This window comes from Lissotriton vulgaris, chromosome 5 (genome assembly GCF_964263255.1).
Source record: "Lissotriton vulgaris chromosome 5, aLisVul1.2, whole genome shotgun sequence".
Taxonomy (NCBI): Eukaryota; Metazoa; Chordata; class Amphibia; order Caudata; family Salamandridae; genus Lissotriton; species Lissotriton vulgaris.
The window spans coordinates 1,322,835,312-1,322,861,335 of record NC_141693.1 but is presented as its reverse complement, the minus strand read 5'-3'; the positions used below and the strand labels follow the sequence as shown (position 1 = coordinate 1,322,861,335).

General features: G+C 46.4%; 1 protein-coding gene across 3 annotated transcripts in view; it reads right to left on the bottom strand.

The window, feature by feature from the left end:
• LOC147712541 (inositol 1,4,5-triphosphate receptor associated 2-like) overlaps positions 1–26,024 on the bottom strand; it is a 420,289-nt gene that overhangs the window by 46,717 nt on the left and 347,548 nt on the right. For 2 of the 3 annotated variants that reach the window (XM_086923244.1, XM_086923245.1), the window contains exon 13: positions 18,888–19,010. In XM_086923244.1, the coding sequence (XP_086779370.1) occupies positions 18,888–19,010 (123 nt within the window). Of the gene's footprint in view, positions 1–18,857; positions 19,011–26,024 lie in introns of all 3 variants that reach the window. The other variant, XM_086923246.1, reaches the window with a different exon arrangement.

Below are 26,024 nucleotides of genomic sequence, written 5' to 3'. Positions count from 1 at the left end.
TTTTTCTTTCCTGTATCTTTGTAGTGCGGGCCTCCTATACCTGAGCAGAGTCCCGGTGAGGTGAGGTCCTTTCCCCTACCATTAAGGGTGAGCATTGAATTTTCTTTTGTTACACATATTTATGGTATTTCGGTGACACATGCTTGATAGGAGATTGATACATCAGACATAATGTTAACAATGTAATGCTTTCATTCGCAGAAATTCACTGTAGCCAAAGTGAGTCTGAGGGTGAAAGTCTGTGGTTACTACAGGTTGTACCGTATCTAACCAGGTTTATCTTTATTTCTTTGGTGATGGTGGTGATCCTGTTTATTTCACTACTAGGAGTGCAACTATTATAAGAGCAGAGGCCCTGATGAATGCCAAGGGATTTACACCCATTAGGCAGAAACATGTTGGTCCTTTTATAGGCAGATATCTGTTACTGTCTTTTTTGCACTGTTCTGGTTTTTAATTAGGAGGTGTGTCTTGTCCGCAGAATAAAGTTGTCAGAAGGAGGGCATTCCATCCTATTTTAATTTCACTATTTGTTTTGTTGCACTTGTCTTTTCTACCATCAAAAGATCAGTCATCATGGACGTTTTGTTTATGTTGGTGGACCAAATCCCAAAACAGCGATAAGGTGCGGGTACTGTCCCTATGATCAAGGGATCAACCTTTATGCACAAGGGTTTGGCCAAATGATATGACTGATCATTAAGTCTGTTTGATGGAAACCCGATCTGAATTGTTTTGGACTGGTTAGCCATTTATCAATACCCTATGATGTAACGGTCCCTTCTATGCATGTACAGTTCACCTATTTCTCTCTCTTTTTTTCTCTCAAACACACTGTCTTTGTGATATACACACTCTGAGATCTTGTGGACTCGGTTTTGACAGTACAGCTCTAGTATTAAGCTGGTAGACCCCCTGTGTTTCTTGTGTTATACACTAAGGAGGAGCTGGGGATATGATCAGGTGTGGGTCTCTAAATTATATATCCCTTGGACCCTTTTTTCAAATTTTTGTGGTTATTGTCTCGCTCAGAAATAAGCCATTCTGTATGTGCTGTGTTTATAGTGATGAAAGCCCTACCACACTGTGTGAACAGGTAAGCCATCCTGCGGCCCTTTTCCTGACTGATCCTTTGATTTTGGGTCTCACCTATCATACAGTGTTCGGACTATACCAAACATTTACAGTGGGTTGGCCCAACTCATTACCTACCATTACTTGTCTTTGTTGTCATTCTTATTTGCTTGCTTTTTGTTCATGTAATTGTCCCGCCCCTTCTTCTGTTTGTCCCTCCCCTGGCGCATACACTTTATACCCTCCTTTTGATTTACTGTTCACATTTAGGACCTACATTTTTCTTTCAGCAATCCATGAGAGTTGATGTGTTTTCAAACTCCCTCTCTTGTGTGCTGCTTGGAATTGATAGTGACCACATCTAACAAAGTAAGCCCAGCAGCTTACATCCCAATAATAAAAAAAGACAGTGGCATGAAAGGCTTGGCTTGACAGTAAGCTGTACCAACTTGGACAATAACCAAGTATCTAAGTACATATTCCATTCTATCTACCCCATCACTAAATAAGATCAGAATCTATTTAGAAGCTGCAGCCCTGTTATTAAGCATTAATCCTAGTAAAGCCCTTGCTCACCACTCTTTGGAAAACCTAAGCTTATTCATGGATTTTTGAGCTCTTTTATGTTTCCAGAAAATCTACCATTCATCCCCTGAGAACGTTCCTTGCCTTAAGAAAGTATTTACTGGGGGGAGGAGCCAAGATGGCGACCGGAGCGGACGTGTAGTCGCCCGGCTCCGCCGATCCTTGAGCTCCGCTAAGAAATCCTGCTGTCCTTCCTGATCGAATCCGGCGGCGGATTGTGTATGGAGACGAGCTGAGCGTGTAGACCCGTTTTTGACTTCCTGGCGTGCCCGGGTGCTGGGGAAACTCGAAGTACGGCTCCCCGCCCCGGACCTTCGCCTGTACTGCCGCTCGTCGTCGGCTCCTGGGAATCTGATGCGATCCGCTCAGCTGGGGCAGAAGGCTCCGTGGCGGCGCCTCCACGAGTGAGGCAGTCGCCGCCGCACTACAGCTGACGTCCAATGCGGACTGCGCCTGGACTGGAACAGCTGAGTTGGGAAGCCCGTGGACGGTGGTTCCCTTTGTTGTCACTCCGGGTGGAAGGTGAGCGGCGCATGGTGTCCGGCGAACCAGCACAGCGACGTCTATTGACTTATCCCACTGCCCAGCCTGCGGGGAACGGCGGATGGGAGGTGTGATCGTTTTACCCTTGGTGCTGGCGGTGTCGAGGTCTCCTGGGGATACTCGCCTATGAGGCACCCCCCCCCCGGCTCCATTATCGAATGCCCGACGCCATGGTTCCCTTTGTTCTCCCGCGGCCGGAGGAAGTTTGTACGCTCCTGCCTGTCGACTGCCTTGCCCCGCCGGCGCGGGACACCGCTTTGAGAACACCGGTGCAGGAACTCGCCTCCAGGGAACTTCGACCCGCAATATCCTATGGAACTATCCTTGCCGCCCTCCGTGAACTCCGCTCGGAGATGTACGATGGCTTCAAAGCACTGGATGCTCAACTGGACACCATGTTGACCACCGTGAATCGCGAACGCAGCGCCTGCCCCCAGCTGAGTGAGAATCTGCCTTTGCCACTACATGATGCTACAATGTTTCACCATGCCTGTGCTGATGCTACACTTGCGGTTGCCTCTACCGAAGCCTACGGCTTGCAGCCCTGCAGCCCCGTGACCGCTACATTGTTTCCCCTTCCCTCCGGGCGTGACTTTTTGCCGCCTGCACCACCGAGTTTATTTGGGGACTACGTGTCGACTTCTGACTGGTGGTCTTCACCCTTCTCCCAGTGGACTCTCTACTCCTCAGTGGCCTTTACGGACTTATACATGGAGGACAAAGGAACTTATGTAGATGGTCGGTGGCCATTTTGGGATCCTGCTTCGTCTTCTTCTTTCAGGCGGCCATATTGCCCTGATGTACACGGGGGGAGAGGCTCTCCCGGGGAAGTCTGTGGGAGGTTACGTCCACGTTCGGGACAGGGCTGAGCTGCCCTCTCACTGCCGATTGATTTAGTTGGCTGAAGGGGATGGGGTTGAAACTGGCTAACGCGTTTACTGGGTGCACATTGCACGACGCTTCTACACAATTGTATTGTAAGGCTATTTGATTCTGTTTTGACTTCCAGGAATGCCGATGTTTATGTTGTGGGTCTAAGTGAAGGGTTGGGATCTCCGGGCGATTTGGTATCGAGTGGGCTCCTCCCCCCCCATTCTTCTTTTTGGGTCGGTAGATAGATTCGTTCTCTCTCACTCCCTATATTAAAGGTATTAATGTTCTTCTTCTTTTCCTTCTTTTCTTCTTCTTCCTTGTCTATATTTCGGGTTTTACGGGGCGACAGTAGGCATGGGCGGAAAATCCGTTCCGCTCGCGGATTTTGCGGATTTTCGGGAAATCCGCAATCCGCGAGATTTGCGAATTTCCTGAAAAATCCGCAAATCCGCGAGCAGCGGATTTTGCTCGCACTGCTCGCACTGTTCGCGTGAGTTCGCGCCCCGCGAATAAGTGCGAAATTGCAGAAATACGATTTTAGCAAAACTGAAAGTAACTACTTACCAGGTTCAAAAGTTCAGGCTCATCATTAGTAGCCATTTCCTGTAGTGCTTCCTGAGGGGCCCCTCCAGAGTTCAGTTGCCAGTTGCAACTATTATGTGACCCTGCTCTGAACCTCAGAATAGTTACACATATGCCACAAAGGTCCTGAATTACAGCTAAGGGAGACAAGCAGGAGCCAGGCTGGAAGTTAAAATCCATTAATCAGCCCCTAATTCATTATTGTCAGTTGGGGCAGGGCAGGTGTTGTAACTAATTTTGCAACAATGAAAGCACTTAGCAAGTGCAAAAGATCACTAATCAGGGCGCACTAAGGAAGCAGGTGCCAGCTAAAAAAATATTCTGTGACACATTAATCAGCCCCAAATTAATTCAGGTCACTTGAGGCAGGGAAGGTGTGCTTTGCTTTGCCAAAAATAATGTACACTGGACAACCAGAGGGTGTGGTGATGAAACAGAGGGTGGCATGGGTGGGCCAGAGGGTGGCATGAGTAGTCAGAGAGTGGCAGTGGTGACAGAGAGTGGCAGTGATGAAGAAGAGTGTCCCAAACAGGTTGGACACGTAGAAACAACAAGTTCGCAAAACTTGCGACCCGACAGGTAAGTTCGCAAATTGCGAAATTGTAAAAACCCTCGCGAACTGGCAGAAACACGGGCGAACACAAAAAAAAAAAAAATCCGCAAATTCGCGGGAATTCGCGGATTTTGCGGATTGCGAGTTTGCAAATCCGCAAATTCGCGGATTGCCAATCCGCAAAATCCGCTCATGCTTAGGCGACAGGCACTCTGTGGGGGGGGGGCAGGCCGTAGCCTCCACAATGTTGCAGGGTGGGTGGGGTAACTTGATATTATCTTAGTTCTATGGGCCTTCTTTTCTATTTTCTGCGCTTACTTTGGTTCGACTCCGGGTCTGGGTTGGGTATGGTAGGGAAGGGGCGACGATGTTTGGGGTGCATGAATGGTAGTAGATTGTTTGCTTCTGCTTTGCACCGCCATACAGTACTGGATGTTAAACCTCCGTTGATGTTTTCAGATATAACGTCGCCTACCCGTAGTGTGAAGTTACTGTGCGGACTCGAATCCTCTTATTATTTTATCTTTACTGCCTTCTTTTGATGAAAACGACAAAAAAAGATTGAAAAATTAACCTTCATTTATCCTCTCCCCGGTGGCATGACTTTTTCCAATGTACTGTTCATTGCTTGCTACTTTGATTATATCCGCGGGGGGACTGTATTGCTTGCACTTGTGCTGATGTCACACCGTGGCCGGCCTGAAGGTTGTGGGCCCGTATTTGTTCTGTTACTCAGGCACAATAAAGGTTTTCAAAAAATTAAAAAAAAAAAAAAAAGAAAGTATTTACTTAGTACCCCAAAATTATACCAAGTTCATGCATTCTTAGTTTAATGACAGGTATGGTTTAGGTAGTGTACATGCAAAACACCACTATATCATCAGAGCTTAAAGCCAGTCGGGCCACCTCATACTCTCAATTTCAATCGATGTGGAATTATCTCGTATCATGATTGGCCCTCAGCTCCATATAGAGCAAAGTAGTTCATTCTCAAGATTCCCCTGACATGTTGAACCAAAACTGACTAAAATTTCAGAGCCCTGTTAAGAGGAGAGCTCCAGGGAGGTGTGATTTAGGAACAAATCTGAAGAAAAAGACTTGGACAACCCTATATGGAGAGAGGTGAACAAGTACTTTCTTGGAAAATGTTTTACTATTGTTTACAAGAGAAATACATACTGAAAACAAGTCGCTCTTCAGCAGGTTCAAAACCTCTAATATTTTGTTTGTAATAGTCATATGGTCTTTAAGTGGTTGTTGACCACTGTTACTGATGAGCATTAACCAAGTTCTGAAAAAACAAAACATTCCAATCTAGTCACAATCCCTAAACTTTCCAAAATGCTAATAAATATAGTGTAAACTTCGGTGGACAAAAATGGAGACGTAGACAACATGACGGACTTGTGTGTGGGAGCAATGTTCTTTGAAAAGATGTGTATTCAGCTTCTTTGTGATTTGTTTGCAGTCCTAATGTTCATCTGGTTGTAGGTTCCAGGTGCTTAAATAGAGAAGACCTGCCTTCTCCAACTTTTCCTCCTTCCTTCTCCTCTCAAGTCTGGTAATGTCTGGCACCTGAGGTGGTTAGGTCCTTGGTCACGTAGGTTGTGGTATAATTTCTGCTGGTCATGAAGATTTTGTGGGACTGCAAGCAAAGTCAATGCCATTCCTTCAATTTTGTGATGATCTGGTCGAATTCCTTTAAGCCTTATGAGATATGCCAGAGTGTGAAGGATACTACCGTAGGGATTATGATGTCCCTTTTCCCATGTAAAAGCAGATGGAATGGGACTTTGGGGACCCCTTGCAGGGCCCCCGTCACCCTTAGGCCTTTGCAATGGACCCAGGAGGGCACATGTGGTGCCCCTCAAACATCCATGCCCTGTGTGCCAGGCACCACATGATGCCTGACACATGGGGAATGGATGTTTGTAAACAAATTCTTCACTGTTGAAGCTTGTTCTGAGGCCCTTTTCCGGCTGCCAGCACAAGCCGCAATAGTAAAGGGTATGTTTCCGACCGCCGTGCTGGTGGTTATATTATAATTAGGCGGGTGGTTCCTCTGACTCCTTGTCGGGTGGTCCCATTCGTTCTACGATGTTGGTTGCATAATAACGAGGGCCAGAGTGTTGGTGATGTGACTATAACTAAACCTTTTTTTATCTATGCCAGTAAGCGTATGGTCTACTGACCCCTCTTCTGTAAAGTTCTCCTGTTATGTGAAACCCAGAACCTTGCACTGACATTCTGTGTCTATGTCGAGTGTGTGGGTATGTGTGAATACAGTATGTATGTTGTACTTGTGTGGTAATAGGATTCTGTGTCTGAGTACTGATGACAGCAGGATCCATTTTTTATGCCCTTGGTTGTAGCATTTAACAAAATGGGAGATAATAATAGCTTCCCCAGAGGAAGTGTATTGCCTTTATTCTTGTGACTGGAGGTGAGAGACCCACACATTGAAGTGAGGAGGATAGAGATAGGGTTACCTTTAGAATTTCCATGAAGACTTTGGCCTCGATTTAGAAGTTGTCAGATACAGTACTCAGTTGCAAACACAACGGAGTACCCTGTCTACCAGAGGCTCAGTCCATCTACTTCATTTAGATATGGACGGACCTTAGGTTTTTGGTCAAAGGAGCCCCCATTTGCTCAGTCAATGGAAAAATTCCTCCAATGGCTCAACAGGGTAGTGCCTGTTGGAAGAAGCACATTACACTGCCTATCCTATTTATGGGGATGGTGTAATGTCTTTTTTTTCCAATTCATCACCGCCAGGAAAAACCTAGTGGTGAGGGACAGAAGAAAATAATATGACCCCCCACCAAGGGAGAGAACACTTAGGATCTAGGGGTCATTAGTTGTGCTGCTTTTTGGGGAGAAAATTGAAAAGTTTGGCGAACGACTGTCAACACTGACGACAAACATCCCAAAATTTTTTTCTACATTGAAAGGAACTGCAAAGAAAGTGGTTCCTTTCAATGTACAAAGATGGCCACTGCCAACAGTCATCTTTAAATTCATGGGCGGTAGTCCCTCATGGTGGCGGAGGTAATGTCCCCCGCCACCTGGACAGAGCATCCTGTATGTCACGCTCTAAATCAGGCCCTTTGTTAGCAAAGAGCCGATGCATAGTTCTTCATGAGTACATTCATTTGGTAGATGGTAGGGGTAAAAGATGGGACTACAGTTTCTGTTGTTCAAGTTGAGGACGTTTCTAGGCCAGGCCTGCCCTTTAGTCTACTTCTATTTGTTGCTTCAGAAAGGTTAATGACAACCAAGTGCTGAAAACCCATGCTTCACTGTGCCCATTTTTAGGGTTCTTCTGCTTGGAGCCAGCACCAATGATACCTGCCATGAGAAACATCACTTTACACAAAAACTGTGAATGGAGACCAACTTAAGAAGGACAACCCAAAACCAAATGTTTGAGACTATGGATCAACATCACCTTTCTGGCAAATGCGTATAAAGGTAGGATCCAAACCACATCACTTTGTTCTAGTCCCAAGTTCTTCTGGATCCGGGAAGAGAGTGCTCCGCGGAGTGCTTCAATAGCTGCTGTGTAGCCAGGGCTGTTTTTTGCCTGACAGCCAGTCTCCCACCAGTAAGGAGACATCACCTGACTGGATCACTTTTTGTTGGGGGAGCCGAGGGTCTGAGTGAAGTGACTAAAAGCCTGCCTCCCTGCTCAGACAGGGATGGAGTATGCCTGCTCCTGCAGGAGTTCAGGCTGTCTAGGAGGAGAGACTATGTGTTCCCGGGGTGGGGCAGACACTCCAGAGGAAGCTGATGACGTAAGCAGAGCGCACTTGGAGAGACCTGTGTTTTGGGAAGACCCTCTGGTCTCTCAGCGCAGTTTGTTGTGGTTGAAGCATGTCTCCCGGCAGTTAGCCATGGGTATGGGAGCAAAGAGACTGCATCAGTGGAGAGGCCAATCTGTCTAAAAGCTGCCACTGCCTAAAGCCATCAACGCAAGGTGATTTGGCCTGGAGGATGACCCGCAGCTGCCACCATGGGCTGACCAACCATGGGAAGACTTGCCTACCTAGAGCCTTCTGATCATGCCTTCCAGAGTAACCACTACCACAGCCATTCAGCAAAACCCCCATGCTGTTAAGGAGAAGGGTGGGACCACATCCACCACCTACACAGGTCTGCGGAAAGAAACATACACGTAAATAGTGGGGCATTTCCTGCTCACGGACCAAAAGACATAAGGGTGCGTGGTGGTCCTCCATGTCCACCGAGACTTTAGAATTAAGACTAAGAAAACAATAAATTGAATAACTGGGCAACATATTAAAAACAGTGAAAATGTTTAAAAGAACTGCATTTAAGTCTAAACCTTAACAGGGAGAAGTACTATTGCCAGCAAAGGCAGGGGGAACGTGTCTCATTGAGGAAATGCAACATTCTGTTACCCTCTTGTCCTAATCATTCAACTGTATGGTATTTAGTTTGGCCTAAGATTAAACAATTATTATTTTCATAAAGATAAGCACTGGGCTAGACATTGCTTTATCGCATCTGTTGGTTGAGTGTTAAGTTCAGAGTTCAAAATTCTTTCCCTCCCCTCCCACACTTTCTCCCTGAGACAGCTGTGACTTATCACCCTCACCACCCTCAGAGTCAAATGCGGAAAGGGTTGTATTTGGCCCAGTCTGCAGAGCCATAGAAGGACATGCCCCAGTAGCCCCAGTCTGCTCTGTAGCCACTGCAAGGGGCCTGACTGATTACTAATCTCAAATTACATTATACCTCTGATTACAGACCAGTCCATAGCTTCTCTGCAATAATAGCAGTCCCTTATTGAACCGAATAACTCCAGAACAGATTGCCCATATATGTAATAATCTATACATCATCCAATAAAGTGGGGTACTGGAATTTCGTAGTGAGAATATCGTCTTATACATCTAATGTTCCCCAAATATAGTGACCTAAATATAATTTGCATAACCCCATTGGAGTTAATAATAGAAACTCTACACCCATTGGGATAATATATTTGTAAACAATATTTGGGGCACAATATTAATGTCAATCAATGTTTCTAAGATAGTCTTACTTACAACCCTCAATAAAATCTATTTAGTATCCATGGCTTTTTACATATTTTTGAAGCTCCTGTCTCAAATTTGGCATCCTGCCTTACATTAAGATAATACCGGTGTTGAATTGATGCACATTAGAAAAAAGAAGTACTCCAAAACCAATTACTGATGCTCCTTCCAGAGACCAAACAAGGTTTAATTATAAATCAGAAGGGTTTATTTACTAACATTTTACCCAATCGCTCATGTGGGCAAAGCAACTCAAACTTTGCCCAAATGCATTGATGTACTTATCTAAGGGCCTGCAGGTGTAGCAGAATATTGCACAGCACCGCATGAGCGCCTGCACAACACATAGTAACTCTGGGCCAGAGAATCCATCCCTGCTTATGTTTTTAGGTCTTGTTACTGACAGCTTAGCTTTTTGGGTGACTGCATGACATGGCTACTTACAAAACGTAGTATGAGAGGTAGAGGGAGATAGTGTGCTTTGGATCAGTCACCTTCTGAAATTGGTTTTCATGTATTTTTCATGGTTTCCTTAGATTGGAATTGGTCTCTATCAGGCTCATGGCATTTCACTGAAAGTTTCATTGCCCCAATAATGATCCAATTCAGTTTCGGTGATGGGTTTCAAGTAGCCCTATTTCCTCCTTTACATTCTGTCTCCCTTGCCCATCTTCACCCCTCATCGCCACCCTCCTGCCTCTCTTGCTAACTTGCTCTCCCATATTCCTGCTCCCCTTCTGGGTGATTCATTCATGCCTAGCCATCTAGTCTATTTGGTGTTCAGACCTTCTCCATCCATGCTACCACTTCATTATCCGCTCACGTTCTTTCTGTTACTGTCATCATTCGCAAGCCTTCACCTGCTTTATGGTTGTACATGCTGATGGCTGCTGTGGCACACCTTGCAATATTTTCTAGAGGAGTTAAGGTGCTGCTCTAGATGTAGAAAACAGGTAGTTTGTAAATACAAGTGACTGTTGATACCTACAAGGTGACTTCTTCCAGAACACAAGGTCATCGCTCTCGGAGTCTTGATAATGTTTTCCCATCATAAACCAATATGGGTATTTTTATATATGGTATGGTAATAACACTTACATAGCACACAAATACCACAGGTCTCTTAGCGCTTATCTAAGGGGTTATAATACCATATTGCAGCAAATATTAATATAATGATAAAGTCAATCTCATCCAAAAGCCTGTTCAAATAGGAATGTTTTCAGTGTTTCGAAAGGGGAGGAGACTGGTTTCTCTCCTCAAACTTTCTAGTAATCCATTCCAGAACTGTGGTGTCAGAACTGAAAAAGCCCGACCGTCCAAGGTAGGTTTATTAAAGTGAGGGCAGGTCAACAAAAATGCCTCTGAGGAGTGGAAACACCATCCAGGCACATAGTACCTCAGCCACTCCTGAATATCGGCTGGTATTGTGCCAAACAGAGTCTTGTGTGCATAAACAGGCCTTTAAACCTGGCCTCTGTTTGACTAGCAACCAATACAATAGTTGCAGCAGTGGCATGGCATGCGCCCATCTTGATAGCTTAAACAGTAGTCTTGCGGCATCATTCATAACCACTTGAAGCTTCCCCAGCAGCTTATTAGGGATGCCTATGTACAGGGCATTGCCATAGTCCAACTGTGACATTATCACTGCAGCCACCACCGTACGCGTAGTTGTAAAAAAAAAAATAGGGATCAATTTCCGGAGCTGCCTAAGGAGGCCTGGCAGCTGCCAACCACTGTCGCCACCCGCTTAACCATCGACATATTACTGTCCGGCTTGATACCAAGACTTTTCCCTACTGGCACAGATTCAAGCACAGGACCTAACTCTCGGGTCCAAAAGCCATCCATGGATTCCCCTTCAAGATAATGGCAAGCACCTCTGTCTTATCTGGATTCACTTTCAGAGAGTTCGCTGTTATCCAGTTCACATGAAACCTAAGAATATTCTGCACGTTCAACTGCAACTGCAATGAATTCTCAATCCGTAAAACCAGTTGGGTTTCATCTGCATAGTTAAACAGTTGGCAATCCAACTGTGCTAGTGCTGCAATCAGAGTATACAGATAGATATCAAACAACAGAGCTGACAGTGCAGATCCCTGATGGACCCCACAAGAAAGCGCCTCTTCTCTAGAAGTTTAGCCACTTATCTGCACCCTCTGTGACTGGTTGTTCTGGAACATAGGACATAGAAAATGCAGGGGCTGCTCCTCCACGTGGACATCGGAGCATTGCCCCACTACTTTCTCGCAGTGCGAGAAGCAGAAACGTAAAATTGTGTAAATACCATTTTACGTTTCTGCTTCTCACACTGCGAGAAAGCAGAAGAAGGGTATGCCTGGTTGGGGGCAGGCAAGTGGGCAGGTCGGGGAGGGGTAGCTAGCCCAATGTTATGGGCGCTGATTGGTCGGCCTTGGGGCCGACCAAACAGTCACAGCTCTCTCTGTTTTCTTCATGTAGGCTGCTGCGCAGCATGCATGAAGAAAACTGCCTCCCCGTAGACTCCTGTAAGGATGGCGTCCTAGCCAATCACAATGCTGCCATTGCAGCGTTGTGATTGGCTTATGGTAAGAGAGGGAGGCTGCCTGCTTCTGCTTCCTGTTTGCAGAGAGCTGGAGGCGCGACGCGGGAGTCTGGCACCGGAGGCGAAGGTAAGTTTTTAAAAACTATTTTTTTAATTAAATTAACCATTAGTGTGCAATATGAACATGCATTGCAAATGCTTGGTATTTTTTGTCCCAAATTCTTGTTTGAAGCTTGAAGGTAATATTGAAATTTACAGACAAATTGTAAAATGTCTGTTATGCTGATAATTCAGTTTGCAATTATATTAACATTGAAGGGTCACCCAAGGTGGGTGCATACAGGGAAGATACAGAGCTTTTGTTGTCCACTTTGCATAGTTTGACTAGAACCTGCATCACCCCCTTTGTTCAGACTTGAGCCAGAATTTAGATGTTCTGGATCTGTTATTAACATTGCAGCTCCTCTACTATTTATTTTATTTTATTTTTATTTTGACAGTTTTGTATAGCCCGAACAAGACCCTTGCGGGTATCAGAGCGCTTCAGAGGGCAAATATAGGATGACAAATACATACAAAACACATAATTATGAGAGTACAGTACTGATAACTATTAATATCTACAAGAATGTAAAAGTAACAGTTCAAGTAAATTTACACATGAGTATCGATTTCACTTCTTTTTTGAAAGAGGCCGCGGTCGGAATTAGTCTTGTTTCTGGGGGTAAAGTGTTCCAGATCCTGGGAGCCATTCCTGAGAAGGTGCGATTATATGTTTTCTTCTTGGAAAAACGCTGTGGTTCAAGTAGAAGATTATCCGAACTCCTGGTAGATCTGTTACCACCCGATAGTACTAGTTTCTCCACTAGGTACCTCAGGGTTTTGTGATGCAATGCTTTATGATACATACAGGCGATTTTTAGGTGGATTCTGACCTCAAAAGGTAACCAATTAAGGGCCTGCAGGTCAGGTGAGATGTGGCAACTTCGTTTTTTGCGAGTGACCAGTCTAGCAGCTGTATTGACTCCGACTCTTAGCAGAGCGGTCGTTGATTTAGGACGGCCCCAGAGAGCGACACTCCCATAATCAATTCTGGGAATTACTAGAGTTTGGACTGCCTGTTTAAAGTCATTAGCAGGTATGAAGGGTTTCAGTTTTCTCAGGGTATTTATCTGAAAATGTGCTCCTTTAGTTGCAGTGGTGATATGCTTCTGCATATTTAGTTTATTGTCCAGGGTTATTCCTAGGGATTTGGCGGAATCGATGATGAGAGGTTGATGTTAGATATTGGGTGATAGTTGTTCAAGTCTGAGGTGTCTGCTATTACTTTCTTTAGGATGGGGAAACCTGACCAGCTTTGAGGATGTCTGGGAGTAACCACTCTACAGTGAGTCCTCTCATTCCTAAATCACCCTTAATTCAAGTATTCCACGTGTCTAATGGCATATTATGTCATGGCTTACATTTTTCAAAACTAGTAAACTTTATCCATTCATATATCACTGATCACACCATTTACTTTCCAGATGGAAACATGAAAAACCATAAACTCAATGCCCAGATTTATCACTTGATATAGAGTTGAGAGGGTGGGATATTCCTTACCAAACATGACATCCGCCATATTACAAGTGCCCTCTGGTATAATGCTCTTGCAACATAGTGGATAGGATATCTGTCACATTAGTAAGGAAGAATTTGACCTGACTTACTCTAAATCAGCCTCTTGATCTTTAATCCAAACCCCACACCACATGGGACAGTCTGTTTACACACTTCTTCTGTCCCCTCGGCCAGAGCATCTCAACTCGTTAAGTGAAAAAGCACAAGAAACTCAATTGTGTTTTTTCCACAGTGCCAACCATATGAAAATGTTTTGGGGCTTACCTTGTAATTAATTCCAGTTGCTTTTTATTTTACCCCCCTCTCATCCCCTTCCAACCTACTCACCATGTTCCTTAAAGCTATCCTTCACACTTCGCAAATGTGCCTGATGAAAGTTTGTGACTGCCAAGTCAGTGGGTGTTTACCTACACATTGATGTAACCCTTCCTTGGAACACCCACAACGCTGCAAGGGGAGCACATTTACACACCAGTAACATTATTCCTTGGAGGTGTAATACTGTGGAAGAACACATCCATTCACAAGTGTATAGACACGTGAATGCAAGAGGTGGTTTACAACTTTTCACTTATACATGATTGATTTCAGGTGTTTTAGTCTAATCAGTGCAATGGAAGCAAGATTACAACACTTAAACGACTGGTCAATCCCTTGTGAACCTCTCACATCCATTATTATCCACTCTCACCTATAGGCCAAGCATCCCGGACCTCAGCCTGCTCTAACCAAATAGGATTCGGCCTGTGATATTGATGATGATGATGATGAAGGAAATTTATAATGCGCAAAAACAATAACCCGCAGGTATCAAGGCGCCTAACAATATGATCAAAAGTTGAAACAGACGTCCTTACATATAGGCTTGCCGAAAGAGGAGAGTTTTTAGGGCAGTGCGGAAGTTCTGTAAAGACGGAAGGGATCTCAGGTCCAGGGGAAGATCATTCCATCATTTAGGGGCTAGAGTGGAGAAGGCCCCGCCGCCCCATCTAGCTCTTCAGAAGCAATTTCCCGGAGGAACGCAAGTTCCTTCCAGGGATGTAGTGGGAAATGATGGACCCAATTCCTGTGTCGCTATTTTTGGCGATGGCTCTGTAGGTCATGCATAAGACTTTGAACCGGATTCGATGTTCTACCGGTAGCCAATGCAGCGTTTTCCTGGCCGCAGTGGCCGAGGAGCGTCTGGGAATATCCAGAACAAATCTGGCTATGGCGTTTTGGACTACCTGTAAGGGGAAACATCACTTACAACGCAACTTTTACAACGACATACCATTACAACGCAACTTTTACATCGCAAAAACTTTTACAACGCATGTATTTACAACGAATGTTTTTACAACGCAGGTACCTTTACAACGCATACCATTACAACGTAAGTATTGGTAAGCATATAATTATATTTTAAATGTTATATGTTTGGGGTAAAGGGGTATTTTTAGGGTTCAGGGTCAGTTTTGGGGTTTTGGGTAAAGGGGTATTTTTGGGGTTCAGGGTCAGTTTTTAGTTTTTGGGTAAAGGGGTATTTTTGGGGTTCAGGGTCAGTTTTTAGTTTTTGGGTAAAGGGGTATTTTTAGGGTTCAGGGTCAGTTTTTAGTTTTTGGGTAAAGGGGTATTTTTAGGGTTCAGGGTCAGTTTTTAGTTTTTGGGTAAAGGGGTATTTTTGGGGTTCAGGGTCAGTTTTTAGTTTTTGGGTAAAGGGGTATTTTTGGGGTTCAGGGTCAGTTTTTAGTTTTTGGGTAAAGGGGTATTTTTGGGGTTCAGGGTCAGTTTTTAGTTTTTGGGTAAAGGGGTATTTTTGGGGTTCCGGGTCAGTTTTTAGTTTTTGGGTAAAGGGGTATTTTTGGGGTTCATGGTCAGTTGTGGGTTTTGGGGGTACAGGGGTACAGGGTAAAAATAAATTAAAATTAAATTTAAATCAAATTACATTAAATTATATTTTTTTAAATTAATTTACGATTATAAAATTAATATATATTTACCAATACTTACGTTGTAATGGTATGCGTTGTAAAGGTACCTGCGTTGTAAAAACATTTGTTGTAAATACATGCGTTGTAAAAGTTTTTGCGTTGTAAAAAATGCGTTGTAAAAGCATGCGTTGTAATAACAAGCGTTGTATCAACATAGATCCCCTGTAAGCGCTGCAGGTGGCTCCTGTTTAGCCCAGCATACAGCGCATTACAGTAGTCCAAACGAGAACCAATAAGTGCGACGGCTATTTGTTTTCTAGCCTGCAAGGAAAGATATTTCCTAATCCTTCGTAGGGTGTGAATCAAACCCCAGCAGGTGGAAACGGTTCTACTCACCTGGATGCCCATGTCAAGGGCAGGGTCTATCGTCACCCCGAGATTCTTGGCAGATGTTGTAGGGGAAGGGCATATTCCTAGTGAGTCAGGCCACCAGTTGGCTGACCAGATGTTTTCTTTCCCCCCAAACACCATCACCTCAGTCTTCTCCCCATTCAGTTTAAGAGAGTTCTGAATCATCCAATGACCAACCGCCTCCATACAAGATCTAAACTTGGAGGCGATTAGTACATCTGAATGGGGGAGAGAGACGAGTATTTGGGTGTCATCTGCGTAAGAGACTACCTCCATCCCGAAAGATCTTATTAGTCTGGCTAGTGGGGTCACATAGATGTTGAGGTTTGTAGCAAGTTTGTGTAGCTACACTGTGGTGGTTAGTACTCATACTGTCATTTGGAGCCTGGATATAGGCAATTCCCTATCTTGAGGGCAGAGACATCTAATATTTGACAAACTCTGGAACAATCATGGCCTCTCATGTAGCATAATGAAATTAATAAATAATAAATCAAAAAAGCCCATGAGTTACGAAAACCAACCGAGAACCCACAGTTTCTCACAGGTTATGTCACAGAGAGCTCTCGGAGGATAAGGAAAAATACCCATCAGTCACCATTCGGATCCGCCCTTCATCATTTGGGATTTTGTCCGTACCACCCGTCAGAGAAAACTTGTGCTCTGCTCAGAGGTCTACCCGGTGGTAGGGGGTATCCTCAATGAGTATTGGAGACGACAGTGTGGTGTACCACTCGGTGTTGGTGAGTGGCAATGAAAGTGGGACTGGGGTGTGCAGTGCTGAAATAAATGTGAAGAAAGAAAAACCAAGAAAAAGGTGTGTTTAAAATTGGTTTTGAAAAGGCACTATACAAAATTTATTCCAGGTGTGCTTAACATACCAATGTTAAAAACAGTGCGACCCCAGGTAGTCTGATTATGTAGACAGCCTAAGGTAAATGTGGTCGACTAGTTTCAGCAGTTAGTGGACTCTTGCGTCCTTGCCTTCATCATTGAGGATACCCCCTACCACCGGGTAGACCTCTGAGCAGAGCACAAGTTTTCTCTGACGGGTGGTACGGACAAAATCCCAAATGATGAAGGGCGGATCCGAATGGTGACTGATGGGTATTTTTCCTTATCCTCCGAGAGCTCTCTGTGACATAACCTGTGAGAAACTGTGGGTTCTCGGTTGGTTTTCGTAACTCATGGGCTTTTTTGATTTTTGATTTGAGACCCTCTGGTACTTTTGTTGTTTATCAGTTTCTGTGGGGATTGTACCCAGAGCCTGGTCTTTAAACTTCCCCTAGGTCCTCCCCCACCATAATGTTTTGTTGCATAATGAAATTAGACAGTTGCTGGTCAGGGATCTGCTCTCCCCCCGCAACTCCGCTCCTAAATTCCACTGCTCTGGCACTGCTGACTAGGTAGGTGTTGAGGCCCTCAGCCACCCGCAGGCTCATGCCTGTGCCTCATCCCTGGTGGTCCAATGGGAGAGCCTTGCTCTTCTGGTGACCGCTGTTGTCTCTGTCTGTTTTTGTGCCACTATGCTGTCTGTCTGTGAACCCGTGTCTGTCTTTGTGCCACTGTGCCGTTTTATTGTGTTTTTTTCTGTCTCTCTTGCACCTGTGTCTGTCTTTGTACCCCTTTCTGTGTTTTCTGTCTCTCTTGTGCCGTGTCTGCCTTGTACCTTTTTCTGTTCTATTGTCTCCCTTCTGCCTGATTTCTGCCTCTGAGCCTTCCCCTGCACTGCTGCCCCCGCACCCCCCCTCCCCTTTGGCGGTTCTCGCCTCCCAGTTGCGCTTCCCTCCACCCTCCTCTACTGCAGCGGGCATGCCGCTGGCGTGCCAAAGGCATGTCCGCCTGTGCCCATCCACGACCCAATCGCAGCCAGCTCCAGGAACCCTGGGTCTGCAACCTACCTACGCTGCCCTCCTCGCACTCAACCCTGGAAGAAACAACAACTGCCAGAGCTTGACGCTGAACACCATCCACTGCCAGTTCTCCTGCCTACACTTCCGACAATACTTCACCATCAACAGCACCCCCACGACCGCTGAACCCATGCTGGACTCCCGCACCACCGAAACCCTGACATGCATCCTCCTCAACATGAACCTTATTTTCTTTTACTCACTGTGCTACTAGAGAGTAAACAACCACATGCAAATCAAATCAGTTTTGGCCCAGACCTCAAGGACAGTTCAGCTTGGCTTCGTTCCTCAATTGCACTTCCCAGTTGCACCAGGACATTCAATCTCACTCACATCTCACAAATTAATCCAGGGCTCCAGAGTCCTCACTCAAATCAATCAGCTTAGCCAGGACCTTGCAACTGCACAAGAACCTCCTCACTCACATTTCTCACTCGTGGTTTGCACCTCCATCAGGATATCTCACTCCTCAATCAATTGTTATATGTGCACCCAGAATCAATACTCCTCACTCACAAATCATACCTGCATCAATATATCTCACTCCTGACACACAATGCATCTGCATCAGGCCAGCTCTCTAGTTTTTCAAACCTGAATAGCTGCATTACACTCCTCACTCATCCATCACCTTATGAATGCATTTCACTTTTCAGGAGGCTGCATCAGGACTTCACACCCCTCTACAATTGCTCATGTAGCTCCATCAGGACATCACACCCTTCTTTAAGGTTTGACTTAGCTTCCTCAGGATCTCATACCCTTCTTTAATGTGTCTCCTATCTCCACTGGTGTCTTATACTCCCCACTTTAAGGTATCACTTACCTCCATTACCCTTTAATGTCTCAGGTAGCTCTATCAGGACCACCTCACACTCATTTTTAATGCCTCATTTAGCTCCATAAGGATCTCACACTCATTTTTAATGTCTCAGTTAGGTACAGCAAGACCTCATATTCCATTTGATGTCTCGCTTAGCTCCATCATGACCTCACACTCATCTTTTAATATCTCATATATCTCCATCAGGACCTCAAACCCCATTATTGTATCTCGCTTAGCTCCATCTGGAGCTCGCACCCCTTTTAACCATTTTAATGTATCATTTAGCTCCATCAGTGCCTTACACTCCCTCCTATTTACTCTCAAAGTTGCCTATGGAGATTGCAAACTTCACTCACATCACATACCTGCATCAGTACCTCAGACGCTTCACTCACATGTTACAAAGTTGTTCTTGGGCCTCACTCTCCTGAGCTTGCTCCTCAGTGTCGGATTCCGGGCTCAACTCCAGGGACAGGATTTTCACCCCACTTTCCTTTCTCAGTTGCTCATTCTCCATCCTACAGAGGAAAGAAACATAGGTCTGTACCTCACTCAGACTTCCATTATTCTTTTCTTAGCACCCTATATTGAGTACATCCTTTCGACAATACACCCATGGCAGATAACCCTGATCTGGGGGTGGGGGGACACCTATGGTATGTGACAATCAAAATGCCTCTCCCTTTCTAGAGAACGTTACCTCCAGCTTCCAGGTGCAGGCGCTTCTCCAGTTGCCTCTCACCCTCCTCTTTATGTGCCCTCAATATGGGAAAATCTCTTTGGTCCTAAGGGGCAATGGTGAAGATAACCCATTCAATGTGTTAAATTAATCCTAATAGTGTTGTCCTCATCTTCTGACAGCCTTCTCCAGATATTTATCTACTGAAGGGACGAGTAAACTTGACATGAACTTATTTAGGTAAAGTGTTCTTTCCTAGAATAATAACTCTGGCGATGCTTAAGAAATATGTGTGAAATGTTCACCACGAATGTGTGAGGGCCCAAAATGTCCATTTCTCTAATAGGCACTGTGAAGCCTGCAGTATCCCCAAAATAACCATGCTGGAGTTCAGCAGGGGCAAGAGCAATAAATACGCCTTTAGATTTTGTTTCCATCTTCAGAGATAGAGATTAAATGTGAGGCTATGTCTTCTGACACATTCCTACTTATTCTTTTAAAATGGAGGTTGATATTTACTTGTCTTTCTTTGATGGCAATGTTAGATGATTCAAACTGAGGGGTATAGTGAACTGACAATATTGCTGGGTACTGGGAGCATAAAAGGGAACACTGTAGGAAGCCAGTTTTTCCTAGCACACAACAGCATTTTAACACCTGTAAATGAGCTGTACAAATATTTCAAAATATGTCAGCAAAATGGGAATTACACATGAAGCACATTTTTTGTAATTCTTAAGTGTGATGAAAACAAATATTTTAACAGGATCAAAACATTCATGACACTTTACTTGGGTGATGTTTAAATGATAAACGTTGCAGAAATGATATCCACACATTTGTTGTGCTCTAGTTTTATCAGTAATACTGCCTGTCAGTGCGAATTTTGTTGGCATTTCAATGGAAAATGATATGTCTGTAAATGGCAATGTGCTCCCACACCATGCATTAGTACTAGATTTGTGAACGTATGCTCCAATATGCACTACCTGCTACCTTGTCACTATCCCGACGAAAGCCTGTGCCTCATTTGCTACACTTGTTCCTAGTGTGGCGTGGGGATTTTTCACAATCCCTGCGACTTCAGTGATGTAACATAGATACAGCCACCCCCACTCTGAAAATTGTTTCTGCACCACTGATCTCCCTTGCAAAAACTACTGGACAGATTTACACCACACATGATAAGAAGGCATGGCTTGGCCCAACCTGCCTGATATCAGTTGTAGTTTAGTGTGAAAGTATGCAACATTTTTTAAATATAACCTTGCAAACAAATATAGATATCTGAGAACATAAGATTTGAGAACTTGAACATTTAGTTGAGAACTTCTTGAATGCCACTAACCATGACTCATAGGAGGCGCGTGTCAGGAGGTGAACAACCGTTACAACGAAACTTTTACAACGCATTGCCTTTGCAACGTGGTATTTACAACGCAAACCATTACAATGCATTACTATCCAACACCTTCCCTAGTGTCCACGGGGACTGGTGTTGGAATAGTAAATTAAACTTTTCACTATCCAGCACCCCAAAGCACTATGTGTTGTAATGGATTGCGATGTAAAAACCGCGTTGTAAAGGCATGCGGGGTAAAAGCATGCGTTGTAACGTCATACATCCGAGTCAGGATGCTCCTCCCTTCCCTTAACAATGGTAGTTCATAGCAAATTATACTTTGTGCTTCTGCATATATGGTTTATGCCAGGGGATCTTTTCATGTGTACTCGTTCAATAACAAAACTTCATTAAGGGAGGGAGGAGCTTTGCGCGAGCCAAAGATGGCCGCCTGAGCTATGGGCTCCGTAGATCCCCGCCGCCCCTGGGGACATCCTGCCTAATATCCTGCTGCCTGATGGTAGAAATCCGTGGCGGACAGGGAGCGGAGCCGAGCGCTGTTCTCTGCATCCCGTTCCGCAACCGGGGGCCGGAGACACACCACCGGCGAAATCGCGGCCTACATACTTGGAAGCCGGGGTCTCGAGTAGCTCCCGACCCCGGCGCAAGTTCAATAACAGCGGGGCCCGCAACCGGAAGTCGCCGGTCCGGCCCCACATAGATTTTGGATTGCGTCTGTTTTAAGAGGGCCCCCCTCCCTACCTGTGCCAGCAACTGGATTGAATAGGGATTTGTGCCCACGCTGCCGCTGGGGGTCCCATGGGCTCCGGAAGAACTGGGTTGCAGATCATGGTGCGTGACCCTGGTGCTGGTGAGCGAAGTCGAGGCCCGGGTGTTCCCACCCTGCTGCGCGGCCGTCGGGGGCTGTGGAGAATGCCCCTAGGTGTTCTGCGCTGGCCGGAAGGCGCGTCGGTGGCGCAGTGACCGGATAACTGGAGCGGCTGGGGCCCAGGTGCGGCATCTTGGGAGCCCACACAGCGGAGCGTCACCGGTGACTAGCGGCGGGCTGAAGGAGTGTTGACCCATCCTGGGGGCTGGTCAGTAACGGTAATGGACGCTGATGAGTATGCTGTGCGTTGCCACGGATTTGGACGGCCTACTGATCCTGCAATGAGCAACACCGGCGGCAAAAGACACTGATAAGCCCTGAGTTGGGCCAAGAGCGCTCTACCAGCTACAATACTGTGTTTTTGTGTCACTGCGAGAAATTGAGGCACCGAGTGGCTTGTCCTGCACCAGCAAATGCAATGGCAACTATGTCTGACGCGGAGAAACTGCAATCCAAGACCACTATGGGGGTCCCGCTATATCCAAACCAACAAGTTGGATCGCTATACGCAACCCAGAGGCTCACCTACCGGGTCTGGCAAACCGCAGGATGGGAATGGAGAAGCCTCAGTCCCTGCACCAGAGCCTACGCTACAGGATGTGATGGCTGCCATACATGGGATAAAAACTTCCCTAGGACAAAAAATTGAGTCGCTAGACCAAAAGTTGGACGCAGAAACCATCGAAGTTAATTTGATACAGGCTGATTTCACCAAGACGAGCGAAAAGGTGAAGTCGTTGGATATCAAAACGGCGGGTTTGACAGAAGACGTGATGCAGCTGCAGCGAGAGGTCCGGGACCTCCAAGCCTCTAGCGCTTTGATGAGTCGTAAGCTGGACGAGTACGAAGGGAGGGCACAAAGAAACAACGGTCGCATTATTGGTGTTCCAGAGAAAGCAGAGGGTCGGCCCCCTGACCTTTTTGTGGAAGATATCATACTTAACGATTTGCAACCAAAAGAACTGGGTAACTCCTTCACTGTGGAGCGGGCACACAGAATTCGGGGGGGAGCACCACGATTGGGGGCCCGGCCGATGATCGCGAGTATTCTCAATTTAGAGACAGAGATGTAATCCTGCAGGCCTCCAGATTTGGGGGCCTTCTGAAGTACGAAAATTCCACCCTCAACCTTTTTCCTGACTTCACGCAGGTGGTCCAGAGACAGCGGCAAAGTTTCAATGGAGTCAAGAAGCGGCTTCGAGACAAAGGGCTCAAGTACGCCATGATGTACCCAGCTAAGCTGCGTGTTGAGGCTGATGGAAGGACCTGGTTCTTTGACAATCCGGAAATAGCCTCTGACAGGTTGGAGAGTCTCCCCTCTCGGGGGGAGCCTCGGGAACGGAGCGGCGATGGCGGAGCGGGCGCACAGGAGCAGGAGTGATTGTGGAACGAGACATTGCCGAGTGGGGGGTCAGGGGCGGGGTGTTTCCACGGGTATGCTTCTTTATATCATGAGTTAAAACAGGTGTGAAAATGTCCTGGGGGTGGTGCGGGAATGTGGAGATGTGGAGTACCGGACTCCTCCTCAGATCTACGTTTAGATAGTTAGTTAGTTAGTTAGTATATAGGGCAACAGGCACACTGCGAGTTGGGGGTTGGCAAGTGCAGTGAGCAGGGGTGCAGGGTGGGGGTGGGAAAGGGGAGTGTTATTGTGTTAGTTGTTGAGTTATGGTGATTTTGTTTCTATTTTTAGTCTTGGGTGATGAAAATGTAGCGATGTGCGTGTTGCATGGATACAGCGACGCGGAATAGCAGAGGGTCAGGGATGAAAGTGCTGAGTTGGAACGTAAATGGCCTGGGTGACAAGATCAAGAGAGGGAGGGTTAATCAGCTCATTAGGAGGCATTCCCAGAAGTGAATCTACTGCAGGAGACGCACTTAGTGGGCAACAGATGCTTAGCCCTCAATAAGGGAGGGTATAAATTGGTGGTACACACTGGATTTACAACCGGCTCCAAGGGAGTCGGGATCCTGGTCAAAAATTCCTTCCCTTTGTCTGTGCGGGCCACCTGGATTGATTAGAGGGGCAGATATGCAGGTGTCTCTAGGCAGGTTGGGGGCCGGACGGTCACTCTTTTGTCTATCTATGTCCCGCCCGGCCTCCAGATTGAGACCTATCAAGATTTGAGTACTGTCTTTCTCTCATTACCTCTTGGGGACCTAGTTTTGGGTGGTGATTTTAACTCTGTGTTGGATGGTGAGATGGATCGTAGCCCACCCCGTGCGCTTGGGCAGACGCAGAGATGGCTGTCTGATTTTCTGGACGCTTTGGGGTTGGTGGACAGTTGGCGAGTACGTAATCCAACATCTACACACTACACCCATGTCTAGGCGGCCCTCGGCAGTCTGTCTAGGCTGAATGATGTGCTGCTTCCGGCAGTGATGGCGCCCATGATCCATGAGGTACGCTATCTCGGAAGGGGCATTTCCGACCACTCCCCGCTGTGGCTAAACCTCACTCTAGAATTGCCAACAGTCGGCAGAGTGGCTCCCATTGGTGCCTGGCACTTAAAAGACCCTGCCATTGAGGGAGAAGTCCTCCGGATGTCAGACCGTTATTTCATGGAGAATAAGGGGTCGGTAGGCTCCGCCCGAACCCTATAGGAAGCGTGCAAGACTGTAGCAAGAGGTGAAGTGTTATCCTTAGTGTCAGGGAAGAAGAAGAGAGGCAAGGCGGAAGTAGCTAAGAAAGAGGCAGAAGTTATGCATATGGAAGAGAAGATAGCTAAGGCACATACGCCGGCAGACCTCCATCTGCTGCGTCTCCGAGAGGAGGAATATAGAGCATTAGTCAGGAATAGAGCAGTGACCCACCACAATCCTGTTCAGAGCCGCATATACGATCATGGCGATAAAGCCGGCAAATTGATTGCTTGGCTTGAGCATGGGGAGCGAGCGTCCAGGATGGTACCGGAATTGGAAGGGCCGGAGTTGCGCATGATCACGGCTCCGCAGGCTGTGGCAGATGAGTTCTCTGAATATTATCGGAAGGTCTATGCGGCCGGCAGTGACTTCACGGAAGTGGAGAATAGCGAGATGATTAGGGATATAGTTATGCCTCATCTGTCAGAGGACAAGAGCTATCTTGGATCGGACTTCCAGATTTGCGGAAGAACTATTGGGCCTCGCAATTGGCCGCAGTAAATCACATTGTCTATGGACTTCCAGGAGACCCGGGCTACGCCATGGCCCGGGGTCAAGCCCCCGGTGGGATGATTGATAGGGCTCTGTACTCTAGGCCTGGGAGATTTCCTTTGACTGGTCCGACTGCCCATGTGACACAGGTGTGGCACGCGGCAAATAAAAGTCTCAGGTGGTAGGGTAAGTTGACACTAGCCACCCCCTCATTGAATTCTGAGAGGTCGGGCAGTCTGTGGAAGACCAAGGGATTCGATAGATGGGACCTTATTGGAATTACCAGGATAAAGGATGTGTGGGGGAAAGACTCAGTGAATACGTTTGAGTCCCTTGTAAAGCAGTATAGTCTACATCATAATGAATACTTCCGATATCTGCAGGTGAGACATGCCCTCACCACTCATGTCCCCAAAGGCACGGAACTCCCGGAGGCATCTCCTCTCGAGGACCGTTTACTGGATGGGCATATCCCGGAGAAAAACATTTCATTGATATATCGGAAATTGGTCAACAACTCCGAGAACCCATTGGTGAGGATTAGAGCTCAGTGGAGTGCGGATGGGCTAGAACTTGATGACGAGGATTGGGCGGAGGCGGTGTCCTCCCCCAAGGTAGTTGCCAATCAGATGCGGCTCCGATTGGTGCAGCTAATGATATTGCATAGATCCTACATAATGGGCCCCCGTCTGGTACGAATGGGGCATGCTAAGAGTGGAGTTTGTAGGAGAGAGTACGGAGCAGTTGGCACTTGATGCATACCCTCTGGCACTGCGATGTGATACAGGCATATTGGGCAAAGATTCACAATGAGCTGAGGGAAGTGTTGGGGGTGGGGATGCGGCCAGAAGCCCGGAGATGTTTGTTGAAGTAGTGGGTCACGCTAACATATATGGTGGCCAAACGTAATATCGCTCAACTTTGGGTAGCCAGCCAGCAGCCCGAATCAATAAATGGGCAGAAGACCTTGATTGGTGCATTTTTAGAGCGAGGTCAGTATATTTGGCTAGGGGTTGCTCGCAGAAGTGGGGTAAGATTTGAGGGTCGTGGAACAGCCACCGTGGGGAAATTTGTGAGCCACCCACGTCAGGTTTAAATCAATCAATCAATCAATCAATCATATCATTTGTAAAGCGCACTACTCACCTGTGAGGGTCTCAAGGCGCTGGGGTGGGGAATGCTGCTACTGCTCGAAAAGCCAGGTCTTGAGGAGTTTTCTGAAGGTCAGCAGGTCTTGGGTCTGCCGTAGGTGGATGGGGAGGGTGTTCTAGGTCTTTGCGGCGAGGTGGGAGAACGATCTGCCGCCTGAGGTCGCTCTTCGGAAGTGGGGGACTGTAGCGAGGGCGAGGTCGGCGGAGCGGAGCTGGCGGGTAGGGGTGTAGAAGCCGTGTCTTCTGTTGAGGTACGTTGGTCCGGTGTTGTGGAGTGCCTTGTGTGTGCGTGGGTGAGGAGCTTGAAGGTTATCCTCTTGTTGACCGGGAGCCATT